This window comes from Phoenix dactylifera, chromosome 1 (assembly GCF_051530095.1).
Source record: "Phoenix dactylifera cultivar Ajwa chromosome 1, Ajwa_hap1_PhDact_Kaust_v1.1, whole genome shotgun sequence".
NCBI classification, from domain to species: Eukaryota; Viridiplantae; Streptophyta; class Magnoliopsida; order Arecales; family Arecaceae; genus Phoenix; species Phoenix dactylifera.
Genome location: NC_143190.1, coordinates 23,704,255 through 23,726,777, shown reverse-complemented (window position 1 = coordinate 23,726,777; position 22,523 = coordinate 23,704,255). Strand labels below are relative to the sequence as shown.

Here is a 22,523-nt window from a genome sequence, read left to right as displayed (position 1 = left end):
GCTCTCAGTTTCCGAAACTTAGTCTTCTGTGTTTTTAGTGAAGTGCTGCCTTGGAGTCGACTCGAGCTGTCTGGGAGTCGACTCGAATCTCAGAGACAGCAAATTGGTCTTCTGTCTTCTTTGGGGTCGCGGTGTCTCGGAGTCGACTCGTGCAATGCGGGAGTCGACTCGAATCTCAGAGTCCGAAAAACGCTCTCTGACTTTTGCCTTGTGTACTGCTGAGAGTCGACTCTCACTATCTTTGAAGTCGACCTGCCAACCATCGGAGTCGACTCGCGTTCCACAGGAGTCGACTCGAATCTCAGGGTCGAAAACCGCTCTCTGACTTTACTGCCTGTAACTCCTTGGAGTCGACTCATACTTCTCCGGAGTCGACTCGGTAAACATCGGAGTCGACTCGCGCACTTCAGGAGTCGACTCGCTGACAGATTTTGAGTTGATGCTTTCTGTTTGTCTGTCCGTTCTCAGTTGGAGTCGACTCGTAATGGTCAGGAGTCGACTCGAGCCCGTGCCAGTGATCCTGATACGCTTGGAGTCGACTCGTAATACTCTGGAGTCGACTCGAGTCTCAGACTTTGGTTCAAACTGACTTCTTAACTTATCCAAAATATTATGAACCAAGTCTTGAGACACTTAGACAAGATTTTCACTGAAACACTCAATTGAATTCATTAGTAAACAACATATATACTCTAATGCTTTGAGCTCATCAAAATCAAATAAGGTTTTAATCAATCACTCCACAAAAATTCTTTCTATAAAGTACTATTAGTTTATAAATCATTCATTTTGATATTTGACCAATAATATAATAATAATTTTTTTAAATTTATTATAACCATATAAAAATATTGTTATATAATAAATATTATTATTAATAAAGTGATATTATTATTTTAATATATTATAAAAATATTAAAGAGTATTATTATGTTATAGTAATATTATATTAATATAAAATGACCATCATAATACAATAATAATGATAATGATACAATATTATTATAATATAATATTATTATTATACTATATGATATTGTATTATAAATTGTTATTATAAAAGTATGTTTTTCCTTATAAATTATTTAAAATTATTCTTTTTTCTAAGGTGAGCTTTGTACGGAAAAAACTTCGCAAGAAACTCAAATAGAGTTTTTGCCTAAGAACTCTAAATTGAAGTTTTTTATTTATTTAGTTTTTAAATGAGTCAGAAAGATGTTTTAAAATTTTTATTTATTTTTTATCTTCTTAAAAAAGGTGCCAGATTAGGCCAAAAGCCAACTTTTACAATTCTTGATCATCAATTCATATAAAATGGAAGGTAAAGGGGAAGGCCCAACCACCTAAGAAGTGACAACCCGCCAGCCCGTCGCTCTTAGGGTCCACAAAATTAGACGAGGGTAGTTCAGTCAAGTCTGGACTATTTCATAATTTCATTCCGGATATACCCCTTGGAAACCCAGGATGCCGTGTGGATGAAAAATGGAAAAGTAAAAAAGCAAAAAAAAAAAAAAAATCGGGGAGAGAGAGAAAGAGAGGAGAGGGGTGTTGGGGTTTCAGAACTCCTCTGGGGTATATTCCGTGCGTGGATCCTCTTCTTCGTTGGCATAAAAGGGAGGAGCGAAAAGGACAACTACATGCGTTTCTTCTCTTCCTAACGGGATCAAATTTTTGGTGCGTTCTTCTTCCTCTTTCCCCATTGCTAATCTCCTATTGTGTCTTTGATTTGATGTTATGAGTTAGGATTTGTTCTTGGTTACCCTTTTTTTTCCCGCATTCCTTTGGATTCTTCTGCGTATTTTAGTTGTCGATGATGTTTTTCTCCCGCCTTTCCTGATGTTGTTATACGGCTATACTTATAAAAATCTCACCTTGGGGATCGTATACTTCGAAAAATTTGTTTTCGATCTGTTTTTCGGAGGAAAAAAAATTGATTTTGATGGCTGCTGATTGGCTGGGCCCTTGATCTTGATAATGGTTTTGAGAGTTTGCAGTTGATTTGTACCTATTGATGGATTGATCCGAGTTTTGCTTGGAGATCACGGAGCATTCGTAAAAGAATGTGGAATTCTGTGCGAAAATGGGTGGGTTGGCATTTATGTCTGTTATAAGTCTTGAAGCCCTTTTCATTTAGATGTGTTTTACTCGTTGAACTTCTTCACAAATGGCCTCTCTTATTGCTAAAGTACTGCAAGATACTTTTGCAGTTCGCATTATATTTTGCACTCCAGGTCGTGTTTTATGTAATTGATAGTCCTGAGTTTTACCTTCATTTTGGTCAAATTTAATTGGTTCCGGTGGATGAAGAATTTCTTCTCATGATACCAACGCTACTAAGTGCTTGAGGAACTGTTGAATGCTGAAAGACCAGTCCTTTGTTGGTTGGTTTATAATGAAAAACGTTTTTCATGTCATTTTCTGGGAATTTATATGGTCGGTTTTGTTTCTTTTGATGGGATATATTCTTTTCTGCAAGACTTTTTGTGTCTAGCATTAAGATTTGTGGATTCCCAGCTGATCTTTTATTCCCTGTTTGGAACATATTGAGTTTGGCTTGACAAAATTAGATAATTAAACAATTTGTGAGTGAGATGCTGCATATGCAAATTTGATTTTTCTAATAAACTACCCAGTTTTAAAATTTGATGAAATGCAGGCTTTTTGGAAACATTTTAACTGCATACATGAAGGTCTATATGATGGACATACATAACCTAGTGTAGAGTAATGTTTGAAAGAAAAACCTTTTCTTTGGATTTTCTTGGAACCTATCCAGTAACACCTACATGTTTCAATATCTTTTTAAACCCAAAAAATTCAAGTTCCTTTGCAAGTTTTTCTTAGATATTCAGTCTTGCCATCTGCAAGAAGCTTAGAAAACTATAGAAATAGGAGCAGTTTTACCCTGGTTCTCTCATTGAAACTGACCATTTTGGTAAAAACATGTTGGGTTTTGGCAAAATTTAAATGCTGGTATAATGGTGATGGATGAATTACAGCTTGTCTTCCTATGCTGGTATTTTTATGGGAAGTTATACACGTAATACACTTGCATAGATTTTGTTCAGAGGGAAAACTTTTAAGGTGTATTATCATATAACTTTTGACTTGAATATCAAGGTTTATAAGCTTTGGTCAAGATTGAGCACAAAGCAGTATAATTTTTTTGTTTCCTAATACATTGGTAATTTTCTTCAAGTCAGTTTTTATTTGATATTATTGAATTCCTGTGATTTTTTTTATATTAAATCTCAATAGGAGAATGGTCCATCAGATCAATGAGTTAATACTGTGGTTTTTTTTCAGGTTTTATCTAGAGAGAGTTCCCCTGCTGGCTGTTGATTCCTTTGCATGTTGTTTTATGATGGCAGAAGGAGTGAAATATGTTAGATAGATTGGCAAACTAGGTTGCTGAATATTTTAATGCATCTGAGAGGATGGACGTAAAATTGGTGCTTTAGCATATAAACAAACTCTCATTAAATGGATATGGACCTGTCCATGATCAGATAGTTTATATGTGCTTGCAAGGATAGTCTGTTATATGATTAGTCATAGTCCAATGGTGCAGGAATACTTCTGTAATGTGTAGACATGGTAAGCAGTCAACTATCAACTGTCATTGCAAGGTCGTAGGAACTCAGCCTGCATAAGATTGGACAATAAGTAGCTATTCTTTAAAGTAGTGAGATTTCAGAAGTGACTAGCGACATGAAGTAGTAGCTTATTCAGCTTTAGATAAGCTTGTTTTGGTTAAAATTATTGTCTGCTTAAAAGTTCATGGAGGGTTTGGTATCACCTTCAGCCACAGTAAAGCAGACACCCACTCGCAAATTTTGTACAAGTGGTTCTCAAAAAGATCTGTGGTTTATTTCAAGAGAAGGATCTTTAGCTGAACTAGATTCAGCTTTGTTATTACTGAAGAAGAATGGTGGCAATATTAACTCGAGGAATGCATTTGGCCTTACTCCTCTACATATAGCAACATGGAGGAATCATGTACCCATTCTGAAGAGGCTTCTTGCTGCTGGTGCTGATCCTGATGCGAGGGTATGTTGTTCATTTCCTTGTTTTTCAATCCTTTAATCATCTCATTGTCTGTTGTGCCCATATTCATGTTTTCTATTTGTGTTATGTTATGCAACACTCAATTGCTTATCTTCTAGTGTTAAGAGTTTTAGCTTATCCTTCAAAAGATAATACTTCTTCATAACCTTTTGTTTTTTATCTTTTGTAAAATTCATGTTTTCCACTGAGCTTGATGAACTTTGAACACCTGAAACATTATCTTTTCTGTGTTAAGGTATTGTCATTGAGGCTTTCTTCCTTGAGTAAATGTTACATTTTTTGCTCTGGTTCCATTTGCATTAAGAGAATGGCCACATTTGCCAGTAGCTTTGGCCATAATTATCGGTTACATGTGGAGTGTTATCAATTAGATCAGGTCAATGAGCCTGGGCCCTTTCTTTTCGAAGAGAGAAAAAAGGGAGTTGGTGGGGGATGAGGATGTATCATTGAGGGCCTATGAGTTATCTTTCCCTATTTATGGTATAGGAGTCTGAAACATTTTTAAACATTCTTGTTGGAAGGGTTGAACATCCCTCTTTTAATCAATTATCTTGAAAACATTCCCATTTATCTTCTATTCTTGTTTAGGATCCTTTTTGTAGCTACTTGCAATGCCTTTTTCGATATATGTTGTGATATTAGAAGGTAACAATCAACACTCAAAAGACAAGAAACAATAGAAGAAACAGATGATTCCATATGACTTACATAAAAGGACAGCTTTATACAAAGTGATCAGGTTGTGTTGATTTCGTTTGTTTTGAATGATTTTTTGTCGATGAAACGTACAAAACTAAGTGCATCTGATTGATACTTATCTATTCTTCTGACTGGGCATCTGAAGTTGGATAGCAGTCATACTTATTTTTAAGTATGTCTACCAAATCTTAACCAAACTGCAACCATTCTTTAGGCATGTTACTTGGCCTAGGTTACTTAATTGAAAGGAAAGTCGAGAAGTTTGTGGAAAGAGATTTCCAAGGTTGGGATATCTTTCTTGTGAAGATTTGCTCCATCTGAGAGGCTGAGGGAGAGGGAAAGGGTTAGTTTTTGGAGAAAGGTGGTATGTGAAATCCCCGTCATTTATTTGATATTTCTTTGGAGGTTAGTTTTCTTTGTCATAGATCAAATTGAGAGGGAACAAAGTGGTTTGATATTATTCTCTACAAGAATCTTATGAGAGGATAACTATAGAACTGCTTCTGAGCCACAGGTCATTTTAGATAACCTTCCATATTCTTCTTCCTGTGTTTTGTTTTTTTTTTGGAGGGGAGGGGCAGTGGGAGTGTCGGGGGATGCATTGTTTCCTCCTCATACTCCCCGTTTTGTTAGCTGCTTCTTTATGCCATACTTCCTTTTATGGACATCGTTATTCTAATACTATCAGAAAAGCACTTCCTTTTTATGAACGTCGTTATTTTAATACTATCAGAAAAGCACTTAGGCATGAAGGTCTTTGATGAAAGCAGAATAAAATTATGACCTATGTTCTTAGGAGAAAGAGATCTTGACATGTTTTTTCCTTTATTAATAAATGAAAATTAAGAACATCTAATAAGGTTTATCTTTTTTCACCTACAAATCTGTATACAACTTGACTAAAGTCAGAGTAATGCATTGTGTTGAGAGTTTTTGCCCATGCTGAATGCTCAATATGATTGGGAATCATGTTTTTCCATGTCCCTTTCAGTTTTTTTTTAAGTAACATGCCAAATATCAAATTTGATTTCTATCTAATATCTATCCGTTTTCCACTTCCCCTGAGCTGGGGGCTATTTTGGGAACCTTGCACTTCTTGCTTTCTGGGATCTTTCTTCCCCTTATGTCTTCTCGACCTGTACCATTTTGGTTCAAGTAACTGGGATACCAGTTTCTTTTGAATGCCACTAAAAGATTGATTAGGCATGAAGGATTTGAATGATCTACTAATCTTGAAGTGCTTTTTGATAATACATGAAGTTAACCACATTTCCCATGGTTATGTGATTAGTGCATCTTTTAAAATCTGTAAGGTGGTAAACATGTTGACCAATGATAAGGTCAGTTTCTGCTGGAAATTTGCAGTCTTTTTTGAATTGACAATGGTTAGCAATCATTCTATATATTATTCAGTCTATACAATTGAGTAGCAAGTTTTGGCTCTTATTAGGGTTTAGAAATTTGTTTGCAAGTTGGAAGTTGCATGGAGCAAAACTACTTAGATGAGTATGTCATGTTATGGAACTCATATTTTTCATATGGATTGGAGCTTTGGCACAAACAGGATGTAACTTTAGATTGAAGATGCATGCATGCATAGTCCAAGGTTACCCACGAAACATTTAGTGTAAAATTTTACTCCAGTCAATCTTTCAGGCACCTTGATCCATTATCATTGGTGAGAATACTATCTAAATTGATGTGTAGAGGACGCTTAATGAAATAAAATTATAGCTCTATGCAGTCGCTTGCAAGAAACAGGAAAATTGAATGGTCCATTAATAGTTGAGTTAAAGTTCATGACTTCATGCTACTACATAAGTTTGAACCTTGCAGGGGAATTAGTTCTGACTGAGCGCTGGTCTATTACAAATAGAGAGTTCACTTGTCATTTTTTTTCGTTGAAGATCAATGTCTCTATGGGCTTCCAAGTGAGAAAACAACATTGAGGAATATGCTCAGCCTGGATATTTCTAACACCATTATACATTAACATTTCGGTGAAAATAATGGTCGTACGGCTACTGGACTTATTATTGCTGTAATTACTTTGAAGTGTCTATTTATATCATAAATGATCAATCAAATAATCTATTCAGGAGCAATAGACAACTGAAAAAAATCAAATTGACTCTCTTCCTCATTTATTAGCTTGGCTTGGTTTTATGATTTCTTTCATTTGTAGTCTTTTCTCTTACTCTCCTGGATCAAGCAATGAACATTTAGCTAAAATCAGCACATGTTAAAATTTTCACTTGGTTAGATGCAGATCTTAATTTAACTTGGAGTAATATTTGTTGTTGCTGGATTCATGAATGTCTGTGTCATTGGTCTGAGAAGCAAAATGTTTCTTAGTTCAGTATAAACTTGAATGGGGAATATTTGCTCGAGTCTGGTTGTTTTCTTTCTAAAATGTACGCTATCTTTTCAGGACGGAGAGTCGGGATGGAGCAGCCTGCACAGGGCACTCCATTTTGGTCATCTTGCCGCAGCAAGTGCTCTTCTACAATTTGGTGCATCCCTCACTCTGGAGGACTCTAAATGTCGTACCCCAGTTGATCTTCTCTCTGGCCCTGTCTCTCAAGTTGTTGGAAATGCACTTGACTCAGGTACTTTTCTACTCATCATCAGAGGATATGTAAACTTTGATAAGAATTCATTCATGATATTGCAATTTATGTGAACAAACTGATCAACTTTTTACGGGTGATTTCTTGAACAGTCTTTGGATCAGCTAAGTTTATCAAGTTAACATTTGTCTGGTAGTTATTTTTGCTGCATCTTTGTCGTTGATTGCTTAGTTCTTATCATTTAATACTTATTTGAGTGCTTTTGAATCTTGCTGTGCAACAATTTCATAAAGTATGTCTATATAAATTTGATGCTTAAACAGTTCTCTATTTATCTTAGCTGCGACGGAAGTCTTCAGCTGGGGAAGTGGGACAAATTATCAGCTGGGAACTGGCAATGCACACATTCAGAAGCTGCCATGCAAAGTTGATGCACTCCAGGGCTCTTATATTAAAATAATTGCTGCTTCAAAGTTCCATAGTGTAGCTGTTGGTTCCAATGGGGAGCTTTACACCTGGGGATTTGGGAGGGGGGGTCGCCTTGGACACCCAGATTTTGACATTCACAGGTATCTGGTTGATCTGCGACTTATAATGCTCTTTGGAGTCAACATGATAATGATCAAGTGCATGCATAGTTTAGTGGATGATCGACCAGATTCAACTTTCATTGGTGACATCTTATCAACAAATGCATTTGTTTCATTTGACTTCATGTTCTTTAGTTTCTGATATCATCAAATGATTAGAATGTTCATAAATTCTATGTGAAAGATTGAAGACCTGGTTCTGGCATCTGTGCTGGATTGGTCCCAGGTTGGTATGATGTTGAGATTATAGTCTGTTGTGCCAGTACCGGATCCTGGACTGATTGCCCGGTGGCACGGGTCGGTATAGGCATGCGTCGTGCTATGCCGGGCATGTATCGACACAATAGAGGAGGTAGGGGAGAGGGCAAATAGAAGAGAGGAAAAAAGAGAGACAGAAGGGGTAGAGAGGTAGGGAGAGAGGAGGGCCGGCGGAGGCTGGCGACCTGGGCAGGAGGCGGAGAAAGGCTTCGCGGCCGGGCTCCTGTTTCGTTCGAAATAGTGGTTTGGCTGTTTTTTTAATTTTGCGATTTTTAAGTGAAGTCGGCAAGCCCGGAGGAGCGTCCTCCGTGTAACTCGCCGGCCTTCGCCAGCCCTTCATCGGCCGGCCTCGACCTCTCTCTCTTGTCTCCTCTCCCTCTCCCTCCCTCTCTCGCTTGCTCTCTCTTTTCTTCTCTTTCCTTCTCTTTCTCCCCTTTCAGCAATGGAGAATCGTCTAGGTCTGCCGTCGGGACGGCTCGGTATGACTGGAACCATCCAGGTCCGCTGTCGGAATGGCTCGGTATGATCGGAATCATCCGGTTCGGAACAGTTGCGTCGACCCTAATTGAGATGCTTGTCTTGACCCTTGGGATAGGCTAGTGCCCCAATAAGGTGGCAAAATGCCTCCAAATCTCCTTTTTGTTTCTTTTGGTTTTTCATTGTTAATGTTTTTTTGTTGGGTTAAAGATTTTTAAGATCTCTTTAGTGACTTAAATAGGCACAATATCAAGATATCCCTTCTTGCTGGTTTGAAATTATTTCTACATTATTTTAATTATCAGTTTATTTCAAAAATAATATAATTTTATACAAACAAAATGCACATGAAAAAATATTGTTTTGTATGTTGATGCCCACCCTACAAGGCAGCCAAATTTCATGCCAAATGGGAGAATTTTGCCATTGGCCAAATAAATAGCTTAAAAGGAAGGGTGGATGACTTTACAAAATGTGTGATGATTACGGCGTAGAGGATGCTAGATCTATGCAAGGGAAGGCTTAATTTGTGCACCTTCTCTCTCCCTCCTTGACTCTTCTCTCTCTCTAAAAAGGAAGGGTGGATGACTTTACAGAATGTGTGATGATTACAGCGTAGAGGATGCTGGATCTAAGCAAGGGAAGGCTTAATTTGTGCACCTTCTCTCTCCCTCCTTGACTCCTCTCTCTCTCTCTCTCTCTCTCCCTCCCTCTCTCCCTTTTCCACTCTGAGCTCCATGTCATGGGTGAACCAAAGAGGGTAAAGGGAGCCAATAAGGTCTTTCTTTTTCGATGAGCTATCTTGGCTTGTACCAAGCGACCCAGCAAGGGAACTAGCCTATCTTGACAACTACTAATCAGGATAGTCGAGATGTCCCAATTCACCAGCAATGTCATAGGGTTCTCCTGGGTACCATTCTCTTGTCAGAATGGTACTATGGTAACAGAATGTACCAGTACTAGAAGGAAGTTAGTCCTTGCCATCTATACTGAAACATATTTTCTTAGAGCATCGGGGGAAATTTAAGGATTTTAGAGTACATCCTACTCTTCTTAATGAGTTTTTCTTATTAATGGAAATTTTATTATACTGAGTCAATTGATTGAAAAGAGAACCATTCAAGCCTAGGTTCAAGACAAAATGAGTCATCCTGATGATTTATGGAGTGCTAGAGTGGGTAACCATTTTTTGAAGTGTCAAATTAATATTGATTAATTTCGCTAGTAGTTTTGGATGTCTTTGGTAATTTGGAGGAAGCTGTGGCGAACCATGTAGCATAAATTATTGGATTATTAAAATGCAGATTTTAGCTACTAGTTTAACTTCTCCATTTATCTTAGTTATTTTGTTGTGAATCTACATTAGTTATCTCTAGTGGTTGACATGCTGAGCTTTAATCATTTGCAGTGGTCAAGCTGCTGTAATTACTCCTCGGCAGGTGACATTAGGGCTTGGGTCTCGTCAAGTGAAGTCTATTGCAGCAGCCAAGCATCATACAGTAATTGCAACAGAAAGTGGGGAGGTTTTTACTTGGGGATCAAATAGAGGTTTTATATGCTACATCTTTATCAGCTTTACTTTGTTGGTGTTGAATCTATGTGATTATCGGATCCAATTTTGTTAGGGCCTTTAAAATGGCTACTTGCTGTGTCTTAAAATGCATCCATACTGAAACTGTTTTCAACTCACGGAGTTTTCGTTGGATCACTATTTGAAATCTAATACTATTAATTGCTGTTTATCTATCAGCTATTACTGTCATTGTGCTTTGCTAATTTCCTTTTTTTGTTTCCCTCTCAACGATTACATGCAGAGGGTCAGCTTGGTTATACTTCTGTTGACACACAACCCACACCAAGGCGTGTTAGTTCCCTCAAAGTGAAAATAATTGCAGTTGCTGCTGCAAACAAACATACTGCTGCAGTTGCAGAGTCTGGGGAAGTTTATACATGGGGCTGCAACAAGGAAGGTCAGCTTGGTTATGGGACCTCCAACTCTGCCTCAAATTACACACCACGGATGGTTGAATACTTGAAAGGGAAAGTTTTCAGAGGAGTTTCAGCGGCGAAGTCTCATACTATAGTCTTAGGAGCTGATGGGGAGGTAAATATTTGTGGAAATGCTACTTGGTCGAATCTATATTTCATTACTGTTGCATAGCAATTTGTTGGAATAGGTTGGTGGGTTCAAGTTCTTGTTGGTTCAGGCTGTTGATGCTCAAATTGCAGAGACCATTCTTACCAGGAAATGCATTTCCCATGCACCTTACTGTGAGAGACGGGTTGCAAACAAATTTATCTTCCTTGCAATGTTTAGACAGTAGGGAAACATGAAAGGAAATACTCAAGGATGTAATAGGAAACCAGTAGGGAACTTGTTCAACTACTTTTAGACATTATTGGGGCCAATGACAAAGTTCTCTTAGAATTTGTACATGGATTCTCAAATGTTTCTTAATGTGACAAATTCAGATGATTAGTTCTTGTTTCTGACTCCTGCCACGTCTTCCCCACTTCAAATCTAATTATAATTTTCCGCATATTTTTCCCATAAGCTATGGTAATACATTTTACATGCTTGAATAAAAGAATTTAGTCTTACCTTCCAGTGGATCGGTGTTGGCCAATCCAATCCCACCGGCAATTTTGTGCTTTCTAACCAATACTTTCCAGTCTGTCAACCCCCATTACTGGACCAAACTTGGCATAAATTCTTTGCCCTGCTTGCTTGAACAATTCTGAGAGAAATTAAAACGTGAATAATCTAAGATCCTGCTGAGCCACTATGATCCATATGCTACCATCTTTAAGAACCAATTTTCAATACTGATTTAGTGCATCTACAGTTTCAGTCCATGTGCCTGTTTGGGTTTGGTTGAGATCTGTCTGTTTTTGCATGTGGTTGAATTTGATGAGTGGGCCCTATCTTCATTCTGATCCTGGTCTGCATGTGTTTTGATTGTTACAGGTATTTACCTGGGGCCATCGCCTTGTGACACCAAAGCGTGTTGTGATTGCTAGAAGTATAAAGAAAAGTGGAAGCACATCACTTAAGTTTCACCGGATGGAGCGTCTTCATGTCATCTCAGTTGCTGCTGGAATGATTCATAGCACAGTTCTTACTGATGATGGTGCTCTCTTTTATTGGGTCTCATCAGATCCTAATTTAAGATGTCAACAGGTGTGAATTTCTGAATATCGACTTTTAAGATTTATTATGATCTTACCATTGAGTTTTAGAATTTATTATGCTCTTGATTGTTTAGGAAAGGGCCCCGCAATAAATCATACATTTCCTAATTTTCTGTTTCTTGTTCTAACACTTTGACTTTCTTTTCACAACTTTTATATAATTTTTCTATTTTTCACAGATTTATTCAATGTGTGGGAGAAATATTGTGAGCATCTCAGCAGGTAAGTACTGGACTGCTGCTGTTACAACAACAGGAGATGTATATATGTGGGATGGAAAGAAAAATAAGGACGAGACTCCTATTGTAACTCGCTTACATGGTGTCAAGCGAGCTACATCTGTATGTGTTGGTGAAACACATTTGCTAGTCCTATGTGCTCTTTATCATCCTGTTTATCCTTCCAGATCAGATGAATGTCACCTAAAACCAATGGAAGACAACAGTGAATCAGAAGAATTAGATGAAGAAATCCTGTTTAATGACATACACACTGATAGAAGCCCTAAAGCCTTGCAAAATGTTGCTATCAATACTGGGGCTGTACCATGTCTGAAAAGTTTATGTGAAAAGGTTGCAGCTGAATTTCTGGTTGAGCCAAAGAATGCTATACAATTATTGGAAATTGCTGATTCTCTAGAAGCTGAAGACCTAAGAAAGCACTGTGAGGTACTCTTATGTTCATTTATGCTAAATTAAATTAGAATGTTGCCTTTCTCATTTGCTTTAGTTTCTTAATGCAAAGCTGACAAGTTAGTGCCCTGCAGGAGCTAGCTATACGCAACCTTGATTATATATTCACTCTCTCTGCACAAACTATTGCAAGTGCTTCACTTGAAATTCTGGCAAAGCTTGAGAAATTGTTGGATACAAAATCGTCGGAGTCCTGGAGTCACCGTCGCCTTCCCACACCAACAGCTACTTTTCCTGCTGTTATCAACAGTGATGAGGAGGGAGATAATGACATAGGATATCTTAGGCTTCGTGACAGTCACAAACCTGTGTCAAGAAAATATGAAGACTCAAGATTTGACTGTTTTCTGCAAACAGAGAGCATTGCTGATCAAGCTGTCTTCAAGCAAGTCAGAGCACTTAGGAAGAAATTGCAGCAAATAGAGATGCTTGAAACTAAGCAGTCTAGTGGTCAGCTTCTTGATGGCCAACAGATTGCAAAGCTTCAAACCAAATCTGCTCTTGAGAGTGCACTTTTGGAACTTGGCTTTCCCCTTGAGAAAGAATCCAGACTATCTTATCCTGGTTTATGCGACGGGAAGGGGAATAAGAGAGATGATTTATCTAGAAAACAAAGGAGGACAAATAAGCAGAAGGTGGCACAATCTGATGTTCTTTCTGTAAATAGTGAATTATGTGAGGAGCAGCACTTAGATAAGGAATTCCTGGCCGTCAAAACTCTTCAAATATCTAAGGAAAAGGTGAGATTCAAGATTTCTGTGTGGATGATATCTTAAACATATAATTGCTTCTTTGCTTGTGTATAATCACTGTGCTTATAGCCTGCATTTTGCCCCCTTTTTTTTTGAATTTTTCAAGTTCTTGTTATGGTATGGATGTATTCAATTTTGGTTTATTAGCATGGTGTATTTAAATGCTTATCGATGTATTCAATTTTGGTTTATTAGCATGGTGTATTTAAATGCTTGCTGAACCTTTTGTTTTTCCCCACTCACTTTTCCTGGAACTGTGTATAGTTTCAGCACTCGCAATTTTTCACATAAAACTGTGCTTTCCCAATGGAGTTGGAAAATTTTTTTGCCGTCAGTTGGTATAGAAACCAAGTTGTCCTTGTTTGTTTATGTTTTCCTTTTTTGATGTTTGCTTTTTTCATATATTGGATTCAGCGGGTTCAATATGAACAAAAGATTTAGTTAGTAGACAAAATTGAATAATGAAGATCATGTGTATCAAATTTCTATTTTAGGTTAAGAATTTTGAATATTTCTAAGGGATTTGATACCTTAAATATAACCTTAGATTGTGAAAGATGGTTTCTATCTCTTCTTAGTGAAGTATGGCTTGCTTTATGACAGGAAGAGGTTGAGTGGGGTGCCACCAGTAACATTGGAATCAGTGAAGACTGCTCTTTCGACAGCCCAAAAGGCATTTCTAAATCTCATAACAATAAGGCTTCCCAATCAAAATCATCAAAGAAAAAGAATAGGAAAGGTGGTCTGTCAATGTTTCTGAGCGGTGCTCTTGATGACACCCCAAGACATGCCCCTCCACCCCTGACACCTAAAAGTGAGGGACTGGCATGGGGTGGGGTTAAAATCACAAAAGGACTCACTTTTCGTGAGATACAAAATGAGCAGAGTAAGACAAAGGACATGATGAACCCTAGGTCAAAGGGCCAGTCTGAAGATCCAGTAGAGCCAGTAAGTAGCGGACAGATTCGACTGAGTTCATTTCTACCCGGGGCAATATCAAGCCCTATAGCTGTTGTCCCAGCCCGAAACACTCCAGCATCTGAAGGAGATAAGTGCACACCTCCTTGGTCATCAGCTGGTACTTCACCTGTTTTGTGCCGGCCATCATTGAGGGATATCCAAATGCAACAGGTATGAAAAACAATAAAGCCAGTTGTAACATTACCAGGCATTTTTATGTTCACAATTTTGTTCAGTACTAATGCTAAATTTTGTCCATAACTTTTCTTTTTATCAATATGTTCCATATCACAAATTATCTTACTAGTTTAGTGATATTTATACAGTGAGATTATTATTAAATCATGTGTTAAATAATCTTCATGAGACAGCTCAAGCTTTCATATTCTTTGTAGATTGGATATCCAAATTTCAGTTATTTCTAGGGAAAAGTTAAGTCATGTTATGGCATCCTATGTTTCCTTAGTGATGGGATTCAAAATTTAAATTTTATTTATATATCTCATTTGATCATAGTTATATTCTGCTCACAAAATTGTCCTCACTGGAAGCCCCAGATCAGTGATTTGTTGGATTCATGAAGATTCCATGAATGTCATGACCAGCATGTAACTGCAACAAGCATTTTCTTCTGTTTTTTTGTTTACCTTAGATATTGCTTAGAAGCTATCAATGCCATCAATATATTCACTGCCTACCATGTATGGTTTTCTTTTAATTTCTACTGCTTTCTTCTGTTGGTAAACAGATACAGAGAAGTTAGTTGCATTAAGCTTTCAAGTTGAAACAGGTCATCTGAACAATTGTTTTCAAACCTCACTTGAGCAGGAGAAAAAACAACAGTGCCTTTCCAACAGCCCTAAATCAAGGATATCAGGCTTTTCGGTTTCTTCTCAGGTTTCTCCATCAGAGGCTACCAGCCAGAAACATTCCGTCCCCAACCGCTGGTTCAAGCCAGAGACTGATGCTCCATCCTCCATCCGCTCAATTCAGATCGAGGAGAAAGCAATGAAAGACCTCAAGCGCTTCTACAGCAGTGTTAAGCTGGTGAAACCCCAGCCTCAACCATTGTGATCATTAGGAACATGTATGATTTAACCCCTTTTTCCAGTTGTAAAGGAGATTGTACAGATAGTTATAACTTTAGTCCATAGCTTGGTTCTGTTACTTAGATGAGTGGATCTTGTTGCCTTTTTATATCATTGAAATCCTACTGTTTATACATCTAAATTTGTGATTAAGATTTGAATATTAAGACATACAGATACATCAGACAAGTAAAAATTCTGATGGGCAGAACGCAAGTGAACAATCCATTAGAACACTTCAATCAGTAAACTGCATTGCCTATATAAATATGAACTAGTGACTTTGTTTTGTTACTAGTTAGTTTATTACAGAATTACTGGAAGAATTCTATAATTCCTGCCATGAACTTAGTTTAACCAGCCTTCGCGATACCTGTTGAAGTTCTATGAGGTTTTCCTTCTTTCCAGATCTATGGCCAACCTGCGGTTTTCACCTCTTGTTAAAATCCTTGAATACGCATCTCTAATATCATATTACTCTTAAAATCCTAATGTAGATTGAATGTGTCAAGATTTTAATGGTAGTAAGCTGATTCATAGCATATCCTTGAAGCTAGGGTTTGAACTCTGGTGGTGAGTGGTGGCATATTACCACCATATTGGCCGAAAAATTCCAAGTCATTTCTTCCTCATGCTGGCCTGGTTAGTCCATGTACATATGTGGGACAAATCTCTCCCAAAGCCCTTGTCAGATAATCAATTACCAAAAGAAAAAAAGGGCAGTTGTCAGACAATCAATGCATAAGCATGATGGGCAAACAGAAATTATTTGGCTTGCCACCAAAAAGTGCTTATTGAAATAAAAAATCGCATTTGAAATGGGTTATCCTGTTGGCTTGATTTGAACCTTTTTTTGCTTTCATTCTACAGCCCCAAAATAAAAAGTCTTATGAAAAAAAGGAAACAAAAGAAAAAAGGAAAATTTTGAAAGCTATTTTTCTTTTGAAAACTAATGAGCGGTTCTTACTTCACATTCTGGGATTCCTCATGCCACTTCTTTTTTTCAAGTAATTTTGTGAAATATGCTGAGAAAATGGGATAAAACGGATTCAATTATTCATGAATTTTATGATGGTGTTTTTTCCAAGGCCGGCATGATTCATGATATATGTTCCACTACAATGTTGTTACAATAGTTACTATAACAATCATTTATCTTAATAATATAAATAAATTCAGATCAGTTATGTTGGAACAAATAATGATCATTATAATCATTATAAAGATCAATAACAATTTTAGTATGGTCTGTTGTAGTAGAATAATGCCAGTATCGAAACATCTGGGGAATGAAAGGAGTAAAATATGATAATGTTATTTTTCTATTTTAATATCATTATAACATTTATTATCATATCATGGTCATTATTTTCATAAATAATCACAATTATTTTTATAAATAATAGCATAAGTTGGGGAAAATGTTGGCCATTATAATCATCATCATGGTTTATAACAAATTCTGAAAGGCCCACTATAATAGAATAATATCATTATTGAAACCTTAAAGAAAACAAAAGAGTAGAATATAACACAATTAATTTTCTAATATTGTCTATCTTTTATCACAATATCATTGTTATGACTGCTATTATAGCCACTATTTTAATAAAAGGGTAATTTGAAATCGTATAGGTTGGGGTAGGTAATAGCTGTTAAATTAATGGTTTGTAACAATTCTGATTAGATCTGTTATTAGAAAGCATTATTATCAAAACCTTTTGGAAAAGGAAGGAACAGAATAAAATAGAGATAGGAGAGAAGAAAAGAAAAGGGAAAAGAAAAAAAACATAATAAAGAAAAAGAGTTGAGTGGCTTGAACTCAGCAAACAATAATAAAAAAAGGAAAAGCATATTGTTTGTTGTAAAATCTTGGTAAAAAATAGTTATACAGATGTGAACAATGACAAGGATATGAGTTAGATTTGGTATACATACACATATACATATTCACAAACATATGTGCATACTTATGCATATACATATATACATATCTACATACGTACGTACATATATATGTATGTATGTATAGATACACACATGTATGTATATATATGTGTGTATGTGTATATATGTATGTATGTATGTATGTCTGTATGTATGTATGTATGTACACACATGTATGTATATATAAAACGTAGTGAAAAGCTAATTAATAATTATTTTTGTGATTCCTCATATATATTAGCCATTTTTGTTATGTACTTTTTATTTATACTAAAGTTGGATTGCACACTTTATTTTAAATCTTTGAATGTTTAACTACTCAAATTAATGATGGTTTCTCATTATTTTTTTAGTATAAATCACTTTCAGTATCATAAACCCTAAATTTGGACAGCTCATCATTGATATATTTAATTTTTATTATTTTTTAATTATTAATCAAACAAAATTAATAAACCAATCCTCTTGTTTAGTCTATCTTTAGCATTTTTATTTGGAGGAATTGACATCCAACGTCTAGGTCAACTATCAATTGATAAGTAGTCCTTGTCAATAGAAAAATATATTAATGCTACTGAATTTTGGCGACCATTTTTTTTTTACTTTCTAATCCTGTATGCATCTACATAATTGTGTGAAACACCAGAGGTTATTTTGTAAATACACATAAATATGCAAAATATTCGTCTTTGCTATGCGGGGAAATTACATGTAAAATGCTGATTGGGTAATTTTATTTCTATTTTTGTATATTGTTATTTAAGTGTTCATTTCATGTATCCCTTTGCTAGCATAAATAAAATATAGGCAGTTATGGAAACATGGGGGCTTTTATTTCAAATCGAATGGCCCGCCGCTACTATCTCAATAACAACGATCACTGACGAGGCACAGTGTGGGATCCACAAGCCCAATGATGATTTGCTGATAAAAGGAAAGTGGGAGTTGAGACCGGTGAGTTATAACTGATTGGCTCACTGATTGCCAAGCATGAAACGAACGGGCCAAAGCATGGATGGATGGATGGATCTTCCCCTTCATCATGGAGTAGAGAGAAGGGAAAATGATTGGTCAAAAAGATGATGGGACATATCACCAATCATATCATATGCAGAGGACCAAACCTCATAGCATTGCACTCGAGGGAGCAAGAAGAGAGGTTGGTGGGTTAAAAAAAAACAAAAAAAAAAAGGAAAGGGAAAACGAACGGCAGGGGGGAGGGGGCATTCCAAGCAAGGGAAGAGGGCAAAAAGTAAAGTGAGAAAAAGTTGGAAATCTCTCTGAATGAATGGGAAAACCTCATGAAGAAAGAAACCATATGCTTGGAAGCAATCATTCGTGGTTGATGTGCTCATGTGCCTCGCAAACGTAAAGCCACACGCCCCCACTCTCTCGCCTCCTCCTCCGTGTGTGAATTAGTTTAGTTGATTACCTTTAATCTTGGGTCGTGTAAGGGTGCTTTATATCTCGTTGCATTTGCTTAAGCATGACATTTGTTGGGTGGTCTCACATCACAAAAAAAAAAAAAAAAAAAAAACAAACAAACATTTGTTGGGTGGTGCCATGGTCTATATTAATTGTAATATCTCCATTTTATTTGTTTTGAAGGAATGATTTGAAACACAATGATTGAAACTTCAAGTGAATTATGACTTTACCTGGCTTAAGGATGAAAATGAAGACCCGGATTTTATTACTATGGGTTCAAGTTATATCTTTCGCACGAAAGAGCGATTGTTCTTCTTTCATAATATGAACCATTGGCTCGTATGTTGTACAAATCTTAAATCACTTTAAGCTCTTCATTTATTTATCTACACATATTTCAAAGTAATTATTGCATGATCCAACAGTAGATTCGTGCGAAGGAAGCGGAAATCCTTCTTTTGCGCAAAAGAATCAATCTTTGTTTTTTACTGAAATGGTGTAATATTTTTGATTAGGTCAGAATAATTATCTTATGGAATGGTAAGGAGTTGGAGTATGATATTTGATGTATTAGTGTTCACATGTTGAAGTCAATAGTAGTTTCTTGGCTACATCCTCTAGAGATGCCTATAAGATTCAGCAAAAACTATTGTATTATCATATATATTAGAATAATGAAGGTCCATTAAATTGGGTATTGCCCCATCATAACATCCACTCTACAGATCACCGGTTACACTCCCTTTCAACTAATAATGATTGTTCATCTGCTAGCCTTAACGGTAAACCTATAAAATATTGATTGATATATTTCTAAACTATATTCTCATTATCATATATGACTCATGTATTTCGTGCTTGATTTTTTTCTTTTAGATCCTTCAAGTGACTTGAAGCATGTATTCTTCCAGGCTACTTCTACAGTTTGGACACATATAATCCATAACTTCTTATTTTTCTACTGTTGTTGAATATGATATTTTGAATATTTTAAATTTGTTTATGACTTTTCTTCATGTGAGCTTATTGGATACTTTTTGACTTCAATATTGGTAATATAAATGGTTGTTAAATTGAAAATGTGTATTTGATATAGATTTAGTGTTGGAATAGCTGTATGAATTTTATATATTGAAATTTTAATATGTATGTAAACATGCTTATACATATTATTATTCATGGTAAATATAGGAGAAAAAAATACAAAAGTGATGATAAATAATGTCACAAGACTACTAAATGGATTGGTTTCTGGAAACAATTAAAAACATCTATAATGACACTTATAAATATACCAAAAAAAATATAGATAGAACAATATTAAGTGGCATATGTAAATGTTGCTTATAAAGACAATATAGTACTTATAAGTTTAGCCATACATCCTATTGCTTTAGTTATAATCACATTAATGAAATTATTAGAGCTATACTGACAAACGTTGAAATAGCCGGACAGAAATATATTTTAAGTGACATTAATAAATATCATAATAGAATACCAAAGTGGCATTTAAAATTGTCATCCAACTTGAAAATTTAAAAAGATTTTTTTTTTAGTGATGTTTATAAATATCACATAAAGTTGAATAGTAATGCTTATGACAAACGTTAGAAAAGTTTATGATCTATATCGATGTTTGTCAGAAATGCTGCTTAACTTTAAATTGATGATGGCCCAAGTCATACTTCTAATAAATGTTGGTAAGATATTGCAAAATAATTTGATAAGATATTAACGGCAACGTCTATAATCTGCAGCCATAGTTGAATGAGTGGTGTTGAACTGATGGATCCAATTGAAAATAGCTTGGATAAGATATTCGCGGTTATGATGTTTGGCACCCTCTTAGAGCTACTAGAAAATTAAATTGTCTCCATGAACCCAAACCACAGCAATCATCATCGTCATCATCTCAACAAGTACAGTTGATTTTATTGGTCTGGTCATTGTTGTGGTTTTTATTGGAGGGCTATAGAGTAGTTTAAGACTTTAAGTAGGATTTGATTCAAAAGTGAACACATCTCAACAAGTATAGTGTTGTGTGTCATTCTCTAGGATTCAATTTGGCTGCAGACAAGTTGTTAGTAGATTTTTTTTTTGTGTAAAGAGTTCATCTGTCTTAATGAAATAATATTTGTAAATGAATAAGATAAGAAAATGGACGCCAACTTTTCGCCATGTTTTTCAGAAATGGGACAGTCTACACATATATGCAACCATATGATCCTTCTTACATACATGGTCTTGGTGTTGCTGTGATAATGCTAATTAGATTTTGGTCGGTGAATCTTTTCCTTTGCCTTTGCCTTTTCCTTCCTTGTGGATAGCTTTCTCTCCCAAATCTTTTCTATATTAAAATCCATAAAAGAAGGCTCTCTACAGTCTGCTCCCTCTCCATGGTCTCCCCTCTTCCTCAATTTCCCATGTTAATTTAACTTTTCTTTCCTCAGGGATAGCCTGCAAAAGCTTAGCACCCACACCCCCTTAAAGAGGAGGCTGCATGTATAGAGGAAGACAAGTTCTCCGTAACCCATCTCTTTTCTAATTATTTTATCCATTACATGACCTGTCCATCACGTGCTTCACTAGATTATAATAACATCCCCCCATCCTCATCCCAACCAACCCACCTTGCCATGCTTGGGAGGAGGGTTGAAGCACTTACAGCCTTAGTGGCTTTGATTGGAGAATAATGAGAGAGAGAGAGAGAGAGAGAGAGAGAGAGAGAGAGAGAGAGAGAGAGAGATTGGAAGAAGGAAAGTGAGTGTTTGGAATGAGGTTTGATCCAAGATCCTTCCACAGCTAGTTCCCTCTCAAACAGCAGCGATTCCTCATCTGGGATATCAGCACGTCTCCAAGGAGTGATCTCGGATCAGGCTTCATTCCTCACGCCTTACTTTCCAGCACCAAGGAGACCAGGGCAAAACTCTCACAGGTGATCATTTTTCTCTACTCTGCCTTCTATTTAGAATCAAAATCATTCGAGTAACTCTAGTGCTTGAAACTCCATGCAAAAGTCAAGAAAAAACATCTTGATTAACTTTTAAAGATCACTCGTGTTTTCGTTTTGACAGGGTAATATATATTTTGGAAAAATTGCATCAATAGATTTAAATAAAACTTAAGAGGTCCGTTTCATATGAGGATTAGTGGTTGTATAGCAGTTAATTCTGAGGCCTTTCAATGATTATAGTTACCAATATAAATCATCTACATCCGAGATGAATAAGCAATGATCGGAAAGATTTGATCACCAAGTATTTGAATAATACAAACAGTTTTAATTATAAGAACAAAGCCTTTTGAAATATCTATTTTTTCCAAACAAAAACACATTAAACAGGTTTAATATTATACCAAACCAATGTGAACATCCAAACATGCATCAAAAAAGATTATGTGTTAATTTTCTAGTTCTATGAGACATATACAAATTGCTGCCTTAAATTTTGGTGCTGCACTAAACATCAGTTCTCTTCAGACTTCGTTCTTCATCAGTACTACGCTCTAGCCAACCGTAGATGATTTTAAGAGATCCTAACAATTTCAGTAGAATTGAGAGGGACCTATGTATTGGCTTATATAATTGTCACTAAACACATTTAGCATGGATTGAGCAGTTTATGCATGTCTTCTGAACGGTTCTTGCTTTTCCACTAATCTTTTACATGCTTATTTTTCAGCATGAAGTTTCCAGAAACAATTGGTTTTTCTATAAATATGCATGAGAAGCTCATTCTAATATTTATTTTTTTGTTCTTTGGTTATCTAATATACTAATATTTTAAATGTTCTTACA

At 36.1% G+C, this 22,523-nt stretch overlaps 1 protein-coding gene across 2 annotated transcripts; it reads left to right on the top strand.

The window, feature by feature from the left end:
• Positions 1-1,453: 1,453 nt before the first annotated feature.
• On the top strand, positions 1,454-15,488 carry LOC103698035 (ankyrin repeat family protein / regulator of chromosome condensation (RCC1) family protein). Of its 2 annotated transcripts, XM_008779987.4 has the most exons (11): positions 1,472-1,674; positions 3,307-4,050; positions 7,199-7,376; positions 7,678-7,906; positions 10,071-10,210; positions 10,477-10,766; positions 11,631-11,843; positions 12,034-12,522; positions 12,621-13,286; positions 13,902-14,429; positions 15,087-15,488. In XM_008779987.4, the coding sequence occupies exons 2-11, from the start codon at positions 3,781-3,783 to the stop codon at positions 15,330-15,332; spliced, it is 3,249 nt and encodes a 1,082-aa protein (XP_008778209.1). In that variant the 5' UTR covers positions 1,472-1,674; positions 3,307-3,780; the 3' UTR covers positions 15,333-15,488. The 2 variants fall into 2 exon arrangements, with proteins under 2 accessions (XP_088577241.1, XP_008778209.1); XM_088721115.1 differs by lacking the exon at positions 13,902-14,429 and having other exon boundaries at positions 1,454-1,674.
• The last annotated feature ends 7,035 nt before the right edge of the window (positions 15,489-22,523 follow it).